Source organism: Centrocercus urophasianus, unplaced genomic scaffold (assembly GCF_019232065.1).
Source record: "Centrocercus urophasianus isolate 14NV4802_14NV808 unplaced genomic scaffold, USGS_Curo_1.0 seq_17, whole genome shotgun sequence".
Classification (NCBI taxonomy): Eukaryota; Metazoa; Chordata; class Aves; order Galliformes; family Phasianidae; genus Centrocercus; species Centrocercus urophasianus.
In genome coordinates, this window is record NW_024884722.1 from 6,339,247 (window position 1) to 6,353,781 (window position 14,535).

At 42.8% G+C, this 14,535-nt stretch overlaps 1 protein-coding gene across 2 annotated transcripts in view; it reads left to right on the plus strand.

The window, feature by feature from the left end:
• The first annotated feature begins 5,911 nt into the window (after nucleotides 1-5,911).
• Nucleotides 5,912-14,535, plus strand: part of SHTN1 (shootin 1) — a 60,241-nt gene continuing 51,617 nt past the window's right edge. The window contains exons 1-2 of one of the 2 annotated variants that reach the window (XM_042818888.1): nucleotides 5,912-6,047; nucleotides 13,880-13,932. In XM_042818888.1, coding sequence (XP_042674822.1) covers nucleotides 5,990-6,047; nucleotides 13,880-13,932 — 111 coding nt within the window. In that variant the 5' untranslated portion in view covers nucleotides 5,912-5,989. Of the gene's footprint in view, nucleotides 6,048-6,314; nucleotides 6,372-13,879; nucleotides 13,933-14,535 lie in introns of those variants that run through there. The other variant, XM_042818889.1, reaches the window with a different exon arrangement.

Here is a 14,535-nt window from a genome sequence, read left to right on the forward strand (position 1 = left end):
ATAGACATGACTGCCATCCTAGGAGGGAGGAACTAGGAAAGATCATGTCACTATCTCTAATCAAATGGTTAATTTTTTCAAATGAATCCATATTATCTGGGTTTTTTATTTGCAATCGTAATTGTACTTTGGTTTGAATGTCTGCTGATTAGTTAGTTGTCATCTTAGGGGAACATGAAAATCTGATATTTACCTAGATATATTATGCCAGCCATTATTCAGCACTGATTGGTTTGATGAAAAAATATACATTATTTCAGCAGATAATCTGCTTAGTCTTATTCATCGTGTCAATTATGTACTCAAATAGCTATTCTCATTTCATTTTTTAATGGAGTTTATTAATAATTGCTTATCTATGCAGTGATTGTCTAGTTTATTTTTCCTTGTCCTTATTCTCTCCCTGTTCCCCTGAAATGTCTGCTATAAAGTGGTAAACATATGGCTGCAGTCATGCCCTGAGGGTAACTTCAGCCTGTAGCCACAATGGTATCCACAAGGCAGCTCTCCTCAACAGTGCCATGACAAGAATTGATTCAGGCTACGCAAGGTTGGATGGATGTCACTGCTCTAGAAGAAACAGAGAGAATGCAGGGACAGTCACTGCAGGTCCATGCTCCCTTCTTTCTCATAGAATGAGACCTAATGTCCTCAAGTTGTACCAGAGGAGGTTCAGATTGGATTCTAGGAAACATTTCTTCTCAGAAAGAGAGGTAATAAATCAGCACAGGCTGCCTGGCAAGCTGGGGGAGTCAGTGACCCTGGAGGCATTCAAGAACTGTGGAGATGTGTTGCTGAGAGATGTGGTTAGCGGGGATGGGTTGGGATTGGACTGGATGATCTTAGTGGTCTTTTCCTACCTTTGTAATTTTATGATTTATTGTAGAAGATACTAAGGTTTTATTTGCATATGGGAGGTGAGATTACCTTTGTGTTCATTAAAAGTTGCAAGTAACTTGTAATCCAAGTGAGGAATAGGAATATGCACGTTCTAGCATGGATAATAGCTACAGTAAATCTGACTGTAATGCCTATTTGGTAAGTTACCACACTCGATTTCTGCAGGTACAGTTATGTACAGTGCTCTCTTAAATAGCTTAGTTATGAGAAAAAATTATATTTTGCAAGGATGAACAGATAGGATTCAGAATCTGCTGTCCAGATCCTTCTGGGTCAAAATTATTCATTCACAAGATAAGTGTTTCTGATGCCCTTCACTGTAAACCCTATGGGGTTAGAAGGCATTTAAAGTGAAAAATCACTACCATTTCCTTCAGTTTGTCATTCAGTGAGATTTTCAACTTGCCAAGTCTGCCTGACTGAATACTCATCAAAGTTCCATCCAAGGGGAGAGCAGGCTTAAAACATACATTTAACAATGGGAGAAAAAAAGAAGTAAAATGTTAAGCAAGCTAATTATTAGTAAGATTTTGCTCAGGTACAACAGTATGACTATTCATGTGCTGGGAGCTGCTTGTTTTTATGATCTCTAAGCATTAGTGAAAACAATGGAAGGTGCCCAACATCTCGCTAAGATCTATCCCAAAAAAAGAAAGTGAAACCTTTTAAGTATTTTTCTTTACTTTCCATTTTCTTTAGTGTTACCCTACTTGATATGGCTGTTGGCTATGGTGAAACTGAGGATGCCATCCAGATTCTTATATATTCCAGTTCTGAGTACTTTGTTACTTGTGTTTCTCTTTCTTAACCCAACTGCAGTACTCTCTTGTTTAGTTCTTTGGAGCTGTGGAGCTATGCAAGTGTCCCCTTCGGAATGGGTGAGCCCACATGGCCCATACGTGGCCCAGGGAGCTGCAGACAAAGAACAAAGCAGTTATGCTTCATGGGGTACAGCAGTTGGGCTTTGAACAAATGTCAGTGTTATTTTCAATGAAACTTATTGAGTATCATCATCTGCGAATAACGGGGAGTGGAAGCCAGAGATATGGAGACTGAATCATCCCTTAAAACAGTCTTTGCAAATCCTTCCAGATACCTGGTTTGGGTTTTCACGTTTGGAGATTCAGCAGGGAGGAGGTACTGTCATCTCTCCTATCCCTCTTGTAACTTAGAGGCAATCACCAGTTCCTGTGTCTATGTAAATCTGCATGGAGATAGGAAATTGTGAAATGCTGGAAGGACTGCATCTTTTCATGATATTAACAATTTTACGTTAGTCTTTAACTATCATATATGCCTCATTTCCCTCAGTTTCATCTGCAACAAATAATCTCCCCAAATCCACCCCTATTTTTTCTTGCCAAGGCTCCTCAGCCGGCCTGTGCTTCAATTTAAAGCGTGCCATTAGAAGCTGACATGCTGTTCTCTCTGATGTTCCACCAGAGCTAAGCACAGCATGAAGAAACCATGTGTCTTATGCATGTTTTTATATTCCAGAATGTCTTTTGTTTGCAGCCATATATTGCCTTCATTTAGGGTAACTTCCAGAAATGATGCACTTACTGTTGCATATATAGAATAGTTCATGCATAGAATAGTATAGAATTGTGTATAATGATACCCAGCTTAAATCACAGCTCCACTTGAACAAGACCAGAATTTTAATCTCACTTTCTAAAGTGCTTCTAGTCTTTCCCTACCAGTTATCAGCTGTGGTTCTCAAAACCGCGCACAATCTGTGATAAAACTATTTCAGGTTTTGGAAGTAGAGGTACAAAATGGTAAAACCTAAAGATAATGGTGAATCCATCTGAATTCTCCTCTCCACAAGGATATGGATAGCTATGATGTCATTCATTTACATGAGTTTTCCAGCAGAAAGTGACCTAATCCTGGATTTTCCCCCCATCTCAGTGCTAGTACTGTCTGGGAACTGGACAAGTTTTTGAACACAGTCATAGCTTCCCAATTTAACAAAGGAGAAGTGATATTATTGAAGTGCTATGACAAGCTGGCTATTTATGCTCAAAGTACAGTCTCTCTTTCTTTTATACAGGAAGCAATAACTAATCTCTGTGTCAACACTGTGAAATCCCATGTTGGATGCTTGTATTGCCTGTGCAAGCTTTTTATGTTCTTAATGGTTTACTGCATCTGCTGTCAAATCACATTATAGATATTACTTATTACACAGAATAGTATGGGCATTATGGATTATCTCTTATTTAAAATAACTTGGAAACAGTGAATTGAATTCATGATTTGTGGAAGCACTACTGGAGATGTGAGGTACTTAAAGAGCACAGAGGCATCCATTAGAAAATTCAGCATGAGTTAATTTTTCTGTTGTCTGTTAACTTGGAGGAAAAAAGAAAAAAGTAAGCTTGTCTGGCAATTAATGATTCATTAACACCTTTGAATGTCAGTGTGGCTTTCATCCTACTTGTTATTGCAACCGAAAGGATCTGCAACAAAGACGTCATGCTTTAAACTCTTACTTTTCAAGGTACTGTAACTTGACCTAGTTCAAAGTGAATAAGAACAACACTGAAGCTGCAATACTGAAATTATGGAAGGGAAGTGTTTTGACCCATAGTACTTTAATTTGAATAAATAAATAAAATAATGGAAGAATTGCCTTAGTGTCTTTCTGCAAATCAAAGAGATTTTATGCTCTGTTCTGGCAGCACACAACAGACAGAACATTGATGCAAGATGAAGATGTCCGGTGTCTTGGCACAGTGCAACTCTATACAGTGGTTCTTTTGCAAATCCTACTATTGCGCTGTATGAAAGATTGGTTTGGGAGTAGAGAGGGTGATATAAGCAAAGGGATGGGGAGTTTGTTATGAAACCTGTGGCTGAAGGGAAGCCAACAGGCAGCCTGAGGAAGGATGCTACAATCCAAAACACTGGCAAAACTGCTGCCTTAAAGTGGGGACTATTTGAAACCAAGGTCAGCCCAGAACTCTGAAGACTTAAATAAGACCTCTGTGTTATTCAAAATGGATGCATTTATTGATGTATAATCCTATTTGTAGCCTTCATGTTTGGCTTCTGGTTGCAGACACGGATTCTGGTTGAGTCTTTTCCACTAAGCCAAAAAGCCCTCAAGTACCAAGGATTTTCTCCTGTGAAATTAACATAATCCAATAATTTGTTTTCTCAATTAAAAAGATCAAAAGTTTGAAGACTTTCTCCTCAAGCCTTGGATCACTTTTTTTTCCTATTTTGCTTTTCCTACAAATGACTCTGTGCCATCTTTTGAAGAGCTGGATTATAGCATTGTTATTTAGATCCTGTTGATGTCATGGGAGAATTTTTTTCCTGTAGTTAGTGAACATCCCATTCTGCTGCAGCATCTCGCTGGCAGCGTGTCTGTAATTATTTGCACGCTGCTTCCCACAGCCGCTACAGAGCCTTTGTTTGCCAGCGTAATTTCCCCTTCTCTTGTACGGCTGCCTGCAGGAGAGTGGATTTATAACTTCGCTTTTGGAGCAGTTAAATGCATTTTATGCTGACTAGTTCCAAAGAAGACGACTAGCTTCTGAACTTTCCCATGTGGCCTGGGTAGCTGTACCTGAGCATATTGCACCAGAACAGCTCACGTGCTCCTTTCCAGGGCACTATTACATGTGTTATTAACCAGTTCTAGGACAGATAACACTACAGAATAACAACACAAAGTCTCATCTTTTTTTTAAAGGTTTACTGGGTTAAGAAGGCTACAGGTTGCAGTCAGACAAGAAAGAGGCAGGAGGTCTGAGCAGCAATTCGCAGTGAAGTTTCTTCCCTTTCTTTCACAGATCTTTCTAACTAAGTTTGCCGCGTCTGGGGCAATGTTCCATGTACTGGATGCCATGGTGTGCTACGGGCGCTTGCCAAGGAAGGAGATGGAAAAGCTGTGCCTTCGCCAGTGCTTAAAGAATGAATCTGGAGACTGCTGCGGTTCACTGGACCGCTACTGTGAGCAGCTCCAGTGTGACTGACAGGAGGCTTTTGAAAATGAGCTCAACTTCAGATTTATCCTATTATTGTCCATTATGAATCGTGAGTCTCATAGCATTTGGTTAGTTAACAACAAAGACAGCAATTTTACTTCAAACTTCTGACTTTAAAGTTTCTGAAGTTCAGCAAAAAAATAGGGTAGAATCAAACTCTGCAGTGATTGCATGCATTCATTGCCAGGCTCCAGAGGAGCTGGGTAGGGTCACTGCTTTAGCACAGAGATAGAATCATAGAGAGATCTCTTCGGTATGTTGTGCTAGGACAACAGGAAATGGTTTCTAACTAAAAGAGAGGACATTTAGACTGGATGTAAGGAAGAAGTTTTTTTACAAGAGGGCTAGTGAATGCTGGCACAGGCTGCCCAGAGAGGTGGTGGATGTGCCATCCCTGGAGACACCCAAGGTCAGGCTGGACGGGACTCTCAGCACCGGATGGAGCTGTAGGTGTCCCTGTTCATTGCAGGCAGTTGGACCAGATGGCCTTTAAAGGTCCCTTGCAACTCAAACGATTCCATGATTCTATGTTCATTGCCAGGTCCTCTCCTTTTCCTCTCTGGGATTGCTGGGAAGAACAACCGTGTTCTTCACAGACAAACGGAGCAGGATCTCCACCAAAGCTCTCCGCTCTGATATCGTCCAACGTTTTGTCCGCACTGGACGCTGGAATCGCCCCGCAGCTGCTTCTCTGGAACCTTTGGGAACGCCGCTCTCTACGAACGGTGTCAAAGTGCTCATTAAAGCCCCTCGTGCGCATTTTGGACACCACCCAGAGCAGCGCCTCCCGGCGACCTTCCCGCCTCCTTCGCGTCCCTCAGGATCTCGCTTTCGCCCCGCAGCCCCTTGGGTCGCGGCGCGGCCTCAGAGGGGCCGCCCGGCCGCCGCCCGTCAGGGAGGTGCCGCGCACAGCCCGGGGCGCGGAGCCGCCGCACCCCGCACATGCTCACTGGGGCGCCGCGGGAGTCTGGGCATGTGCAGAGCGGAGCGGGCCGGGCCGTTCGCCGCGCCCGCCGCGCCCCGGGGCCGCGAGAGCCGCCCGAACATTGCCAGGTGTAGCCGGGAGAGGTGAGGCGGAGCGGGGCGGGATGAACAGCTCGGACGAGGAGAAGCAGCTGGAGCTGCTGGTCAGCCTGAAGGACCGAGGTAGGGGCGGGCGGCGCCTCCGGCCGGCTACGGACGGACCGGCTCTCCTTCCTTCCTTCCCTCGGCCGCCGCGGGTTCGGGCGGTGGGAGCGCGGCCGCGGGGAGGCGCGAGGCGGCGGCATGAGAGGGCTGTGCTGGCCGGGCGCGGCCTGCGGCGCGGGGCCGGCGGCGAGCGGTGCGGCCTGGGCGGCCCCCGGCTCCGCTTAGCTTTCGGGTCCCTGCGGGGGGAAAAAAAGCAGGCTTGGAAACGGGAGGCGGCACGTTGCGGCTCTTTGGTTCCGGCCGCCTCGCCTCTCCACAGCTGCCGGTTTTGTGTGCTGTCAGGTGGGTGTCGAGTGAGTGATGGCGCGGGGCCGGCTGAGGGCGAGGAGCGCGGCACGTGTCTGGGTGCTGCTGCCTCGTGTGCTGGGAACCCTCAGCGACAGCTGGCTGTCGGTCTGGCCTCCCACGGTGTCAGTCCGTCCTCTCCCCTTTGGAAGAGGAACTCGGCGGGAGTGCCGAGGCATGGAGAAGTGAAAGCGTGGCATCCTGCAAGGGCTGTTTCATGAGAAGATCCCCCTTGTTTCTAAGCTCCCTGTCCCTGCTCTGTTGTGCGTGGCAGGAGGTGTTAACCAGCCCATGAAGCATCCTCTGTTCCACTCCTAATCAGCACGTGAACTTCCTGGTGATACAGCCCACGGCTAGCCCTGATATGCCACAAGTTTCTTTGCTGCCTTTGTAGTTCCAGTGTAAATGAATGAAGGGCACGCTGGATTCCCTGTGTGAGTCATTGCTCAGTGTTTTTGTATGGAAGTTCAGTGCTTCAGTCTTACAGATGCTCAGGTCCTAAGATATTGGAACATATTGTGTTATTGGTAAGAAGGGACAAGGAAAAAAGCTGGATGCTCAACAGGTAGCCTTCATCTTCACTAGTCAGTCTGCTTCCAAACCGAACTGGTCTAGAAAAGTTTCTTGGCTGGTTAAACAGATGACAGTCTTTGGGCTTAGTTTTCAATCATCTGAGTTGTGAATGTTTTCTGTGAGCATCTCTCCAGAGACTGGAATGCCTCTGTTCTCAACTTTACGTGCAGCAAACATATAACTCTGGCTGTAACTGGATTGGGTCACTTCTGCTGTGCAGCAGGAGCTTCTCTGAAACTAATTTCAGGTGAATGTTTGTGGTCACCCACTTTGACACTTCCTTTTTGCTTTTGCCTGTACAGTCTGCGTTGTAAATTCATGATGTTTGGTTGTCCCAGCTGGATTCTGACTTACAAGTATTACAGTTGTTGTAAAATTCACAATGATATATGAGTTTTAATAGTGTGGGACCAAAAAATAAGGCTAAAAGGCTGTTTGTTCCCAATTGATTGCTTCCTTCCACTGCTGCTGGCTTCTGAAGCCTGTACCAAAAAGAAGTCTGTACCAAAATAATGGCTGCTAAAATGGCAGTGAGGAGTTGCTAATGAGGCAAGTATCGGTTATTCTTCAGAAATCCCAACATCTTGAAATTACTTTGAGTTTTCTCATTGACTTCAGAGGAACTGGGGTTTCAGTATTGGTGTCTGAAAGTCTTCTGCTCAGGTAGATTGAGTGTCCTTTAAAGAGACTTTATGGGACTTCAGGAGTTTGTTCAAGTGAAAGGCACTGTAACTTGTGTGCTAGCTGCCCTAGCTCCTTTTAAGCTGTTGAAATAGAAACTAACAGGCAGATCCTGTCCTGTAATGTGCTGTTCTTAATAGATGTTCTCCAAATGTAGGAGTGTTAGTAATTTGTTGTAGGACTGACAAATATTTTTGTGATTGCATGACTGGCTGGGAAGCTGATTTTTATGGGAGAAGAATTATCCAGTGGAAAACTAATTGAAAATACTTGCTTTTTGGTGTTGCACTGTTTTAGATGCAAACCAGTGCATTATGCTAACCTGCTGCAGTTAAATGGTGTTAACTGATGGGACTGAAGTGTCCCAAGTACAGAGCCCAGAGATGGTTGGAAAGAGGAAGAAGAAAACCCGAGTAATTTTCCTCTTTGCTGCTTCTGCGTATAGATAAGAATATTACACTGAGAGTATATGGTGATGGAACGACCTGCAGTCTCTGAAGGCTTGAGATTCTGGGTGTGTGAACTGTTCAGGAGTCCTGTGTTTATTGCATTCAAAGTGGTATATGGCTTGAGACTTATCGCAGCATTGCGGTCTGTTGTCAGATTTCTGGATTACAGACATTGATTTGAAGGAGTTCGAGCACATTCTCTCGGTAGCCTGCATTCCATTTCTTTTTCAGGGTGTGTTTTTCCAGTGTTGAGAAACAACCTGTATATGATGCCAGGTAGCTGCAGTGGCTGGCTAGGTGGAGAGGGCAGCAGTTGTGTGCGTGGTTGACTGCAGAAACATTTCAGTGCTGCTTTTACTTCCCTTACCAAGGTCAGCAGATTGCACCTGAGGCAGGTATTTGGTGGCTGCTGTGCGATTCTCAGTGGCAGCTGTGACACTGACTGGTGTCTGGACAAATTCACTTGGCTGTTTGGCACAGCTCTGCGCAGCGACAAGGACACTGAAACTGTCTGTGAGCATGATAGCTTATCTTTCACCCATGCTGAATTTTCCAGGTCCTGTGGATTAGACCTGGATACTTGACACTGCTTGCTCTTCAGCTTGCTCTGTTGCCAAGTTTAAGCTGAATTGAATATCATGGAGAAACACGATCTCTGTACCAATGATACTTAAGCCTTACAAGTATTATTTGAGTTTTCATTCTACGAATAGCTTTCTGAGATGGCTTGATTAGATGAAGCAGGTATGCTATGAATATTAGCATTACCTAAATGCCCCTTTTTTACCTTAAAGTGGTGTTTTCACCAGGGCGCCAAACCAGCTTAAGAGCTGCATGGTAGCCAGCATGGAAGATTGCCATGCTTGTCTTTGGTTTTATTGGTGCTGCTGAAATTTTGCTCTTAAAGAAGCACCTTCAGCTGTGTGATATCTTTGTGTAGCTGAAAACAGCAGTCAGCAGTCACAACATCTGGAGTTATACATTATGTAAGCACTTCCCCTGCCGCTATCACAAACTTCACAAACTCCTGGTGACTTGGCTAAATTACTGTAGTTAATGACCACCATTAACTGCAGATGTACCAAACATGATTTTCTTAATCTATTTTAAAGATCTTATCTATGTTTGTGTTGGCTATTTTATTTTTTATGAAGTGTGATGATTTTGAGTCTCTCATCGCAAACGTTTTTCTTAGTTTAAGATCTACTCACTCTCTTTAAAAAAACATAGCACCACAACGTTTGAGTGCATCTTTAGAGCTTCTTTAGGCTGGCATGAAAATCTGAGAGTAGTGCTATGTACGTGTTATTGACGAGCTCTTAATGTGATTTCACAAATTTGTTCTTCGTGACAGATAGGTAATTTTTATGGCCAGAGAGACTTTTTCATTCAGTTGGGATGCCCTGTTGGCTTTTGCGTTTCCTTCCGTAGGCATCTGCTCTACACACTTTTTCCCATGTACATGTGTTTTTGAGTTTTTGTGTGCAGAAGCCATCGTTTCCCCAGCGGAACCCATCGTGTATAAATGCTTTCTTCATTTGTTAGAGTTTAACAGTGCTTCCTGCTTCAGCTCTTTGGTGTAACGCTGTCTGTTTTTTCAGAAAGTTGTGAAGGCAAATTGTTTGATATAAGCTTAATGGTTGAGCTTTATCAGGCTGTGGTATGTTTAATTTCCCCTTCTGTTTTCCAGGGAGCTAGGGGACTCCCAGGATGCAGTGCAGGATACAGCAAAGTGTTTCCTAGTTGAATCTTACAGTTGGCACATGGCTGATACTACCAATGCCACGCCATGTCGTGCTGGAAGAGAGGTTGCCTGGGCTTAGCAGAAGGGATCTTTGACCTAAGATTGGGAACAACAGAAAAATCCAGTCCTTCTGGCCTATGTTTTTACTCCTGAGAGCAGTTCACAGGTCTCCTGCACACTTGGCTTGTCAGGAGATCGTTGCGCAAACTGCCTCCCAGATAGCAACAGATTTGGCCTGGCTGTTTTCCAGGTGCACAAGGGGCCAGCCTGATGGAGCTTCTCTTGTGCTCATGCTATCAGGGATGGTTCTCTCTCTCACGGTGTCCAAAGCTGCCAAAGGCCAGGTGTGAATTTGCTTCTACCAACACATTTCATTAGGATAGCTTTTTGCACTGCAAGCTTTGGCTCTTGCCTGCACCAGTAAATACATGCCAGCCTGCAGCCCAGAACGATCAGTAGTGAAGTGACCTGTGCTTTCCTTGTGCACTACTTATTTATTTGATTAAGTATGTCTGGAATGCTGAAGTGGCATTATGGGCTGATTTGATGTGGAAGGGCTCTCCATCTACTTGAAGGCCAGTCTGGTTTGCAGTATAAATGCTGAAGTATATGAGTGTAGAATTTTCTTATTTGTGATTTTTAATATGCAACTTCAGGAGGTTTTTTTTTTAATAAAAGACGGGGAAATCTCATTGTGTATACGTGCAGGTGTCTTTTCTGTTGTTCAGTGTAAATTATAATCATAACCTAATTGTAACTCTTTTGATCTTGTTTTACTAATAAATGCTTTTTAACATAACAGGTATATAAATATATAAATCAACTAATGGAGGTGACACATCTTCTGTTAGTAAATCCACATTCAGACTAGTTGAAAATAAGATCAGTGCTGGCTGGGAGTACGTTTTGTTTGGGTTGGGAGCTGTAGCCAAGAATATTCTGTTCTTTTTCCTTCACAAAATTTTTGTTTCCTTGGTATTGAAATCAACTTGTAGTGTTGCACCTCAGTCTGCAAGAAGTTAGCCTGCAGCAAAGAAATTTATATCCTGCTACGTTATTTCCATCACACTGCTGTGTATCAGGAATAAATCTGTTAAAGATAAACTGGTGCCTGTCAGGCAGTGGCAGTATTCCAAGGTATGTGATAGGTATTTAGTAAGGTTCTTCAGGGTTCGTGGGAGGTGAGTGGATACAGAGTAGGAATTTTACTATTCATGTGTGTTACAGTGCTGATTCTTTGAGGAAAATGATGTAGAGCTCTAGAATTTCAGTAGCATCTTTAGTATAGCATCTTCATTGTTTGTTTCGCACACTGCTAATCTTTATTTGCAGGGTAATGTAAGTGCAGCATAATCTGAATGAGCCAATGTGAGACGTAAGATTTCAGATGCTGAGATGCCATTGTCAGGAGTACGCTGTGTGGGAGTCTTTGTAGAATAAGGAGAAGTGATAGTTCTGGCTTCTACAGAGGAGTTAGATCCTGTTGTACCAGGATTTGCTTGTGGTTTGTCATTCAAGGGAAAAGTGATAATGATACTTTTTCTCCCAAAAATGATTTTAGGGCTAAAAACTCTATATGAGTTTTACAGCATGAAGTGGCATCTAGTTGCTGCTGTATTGGTTTTTCTAGGACAGCTATAGAGTGATGAGATCATTTCTACATTTGTGCACTTCTGCACTTCAGTGAACATTAGTTGGGCTTGTGACTCTTTCAGGGGCAGCCTCAAAACTCTGTTGTACGTTAAACTTTGAAAGTTTAGCAGAAAACATGTGGTCATTTTCTAATTATTATTTGACTTTCCTAATAAAAAGAGCAGACTCTTCATTAGCATTTTGTAAATCCATACCTGAAAATCTGAAGAGTGAGATCTGTATGGAGACACGATGATCCAGAAATTACCTTGCGTGAAGGTCTCAAAATAAGATAGCAGAACATTGCTACTTATATTCAAGAAAAAAGTAATTGTTTTCTTAATTCCAGCAAGGGAGTGGCCGTGGTGAAAAGACAGTGCAGTGTGAGCTTGGCACAAAGCAGCTGAGCGTAGAATGATGGAATCACAAGGTTGGGAAGGACCTACAAGATCATCTAGTCCAACCATCCTTCCATTACCTTTGCTACCACAGCGATGACTTTGTGTTTTCATTCCACTGCAAATGTGTTGTGCCCTACCAACAGCTGTAGAAGAAGGAATGGCTTCCTCCAACATGCAGTTCAATTCCCAATCACTTAGATGAGCTGTTAGCACGGGTTGTTGGAGTGTTGTGTAAGCTCCTGGCTGCCTGGCTTTGTGGGAACTTGTTCCTGCGTCCCAGCCTGAGGCGCTTATGATTTCAGAACTGTTGGTTCACAGAGCAGATGAGAGCTGCACTCACATTTTTCATTGCATAACAAATGTGAGTTGGCCTTGAAAGTGAGCATGTGCTATCAGTTTACAAGTACAAGGAAGCAGTATCTGCTGATACAGACTTCATCCTTTTCTTGCATCTTAGCTCTGGTGTTAGAAGCCTGCCTCTGTTTTCCTAACAGAAGCACAGAAATGGCTTAGCAGTAGAGCAGTGATCAGGAGACATAGCTTTTACATTCCTGTATAAGAAGTGTATTTTGTTTCACTTCACAAGCTCTTCAGGTTAACATATCAGCAAGGTGTTGCCAGGACCCTGTTCCTGGTCTGGGCGTGCCAGAGCCCTGTGTTAGAGGGACTTGCTGAGGAGCTGCAACTGCAGTCTGTCTCCCAGACTCCTTGTACTTTGTACCCATTTCTCTACAATGAAATGGTCTTGGAGAAAATAAAGTAATTTGAGTTTGTTGTGTTTGATATATTTCCGTGTGAGTAACAGATGTGCTTAAGACAAGCAGAACTGTGAAATCTCAGACGTAGCTTTCATGAGTGAATTGAATTTGTTTTATTTGAACAGATTTTGAAACACTGGGGGTAGGGGGGAAGAGAAACGTCACAGCAGTGCACAGCACAACTTGATTTCTAAGAGCTTTGTGTTTGAAAGTGTTGGGGTATTTAAAGCTGGAAAGGAACAGCAGTTCTTCATGTTGCTCCAGACTTTACACGGTCATGTCTTCAGCTGAAGTTTCTCTTACCATCTTACCCTACAGTATCTCTATCATCTGAAAGCTATGTATTCAAAACCTTTATCCAGTTCTGCTTAAGCTGGATTAAAATAACACTGGTGTGCTGGTATAACTTCCTCTTGTATGTGAGAACATTTTGAAGAAGTGGGTATTGAGGGGCTGGAATAAGAGGCAGGATAATGTCTTATTTTATTCGTATAGCGTGCATCTTAAAGACTGAACAGAGTTCCCTTCTAGCACAGTTAGTTTCTTTACTACTTTGAAGATGCGTTCACACTTTTTCATAATAGTAGTAGAATTTCTTGAAGGCTGAAACAGTCCTGGCACACACAAAAAAATCCCATAGATTGATGGATTATTTCTGTGCATCGTTTATTGGTTTGAAACAAGGGACCTTCAGCATCCTGGAGGTTGAGCTGCTCCTTGCTGATCCTGCAGCCGAGTTCTTGTGTGATCTTGTATAAACCGTGCTATCTTCTTATGTCTTCCTTATGGACTGTAAAGGAAGAAAGCATCTCATAGGACTTCTGCTGTGAGAAAATATTTAAAGAAATAAGAAAGGTGCTCAGCTCTTCTGGAGCTATGTGTGCGTATCTATGTGTAACAGTGTTGCGTTAACAGTGCCTGCTGCCATTAATCTGTAACCTGAGCCAGTGTGGGTTTAAGCTAGTGTCTACAAGCCAGTGCATTCACCTTGTAATTTTTGAACTCAGTCAATAAGATTGTTTAACTTTCCATTGATCAACAATTGATTGTTTTGAGAGCTACTATCCTTTTCAGATGCTTTCCAATTACTTCTATTCTAAAAGGATGTCCGGTTGATCCATAGGCTATTAATAAAGTTTACGACCCATGTTATTCAAAGTCTACGTAGACAGCCAGAAGAGCTTTAAAATGAATAAGTAGAAAGCTAATCTGAGTAAAAGAGATGTTGCAATGTTAACCTTTTTTTTTCTTTATTTTTCTTTTACAGCTATTGGTGAATATGAAGAGCTTAGAGCAGAAAATAAGAAAACGAAAGAGGAGGTTTGTATTGAAGGATAATTTCCTTGATACTAAAATGTTAAATATCATAATATTTTATTGGGAGGTTATTGTCTGTTTTTGTGAGCTCCGCTGATTATTTAAAATGGCATCACTAATCAATACTTCTTGCACCTATATGTGTTAAGGAGCAAAGGAAGTAACTCCCAGCAGCTGTTCTAGCTGTCTTAGACCAGAAAAGTTGCTATAAATGTGTGAATATATATATTTAAGTGACTATTTCTATAGCTGGTTTATATTGTCAGTGTAGGCCAAACACAAGTGTTTAAATATTCTTAGGAAAACTTGTTTCCTTTGGATCCAAACGTTGTTATATTACAGCTTGATTTGTGTGCTGAAACTTAATGAATAGGAAATAGAACAACTCCTGCCCTAACCAGTCCTTCTACAAATTCAGAATGTGGGAGTACGATTTCTGAAGTTACTCAGTTCTCTCTCTCCACAAGATTTCTTTGAATAGGAGATGTCTCACCTCGACATTCAGAGTGCAGCTGAAAACAGATTTGCCGTATATCGCATATCCTGTTGTGAAATACGTGCACCTATGTAACTTGAAAAGAGACTTTGAATTTATAGACTAGACAT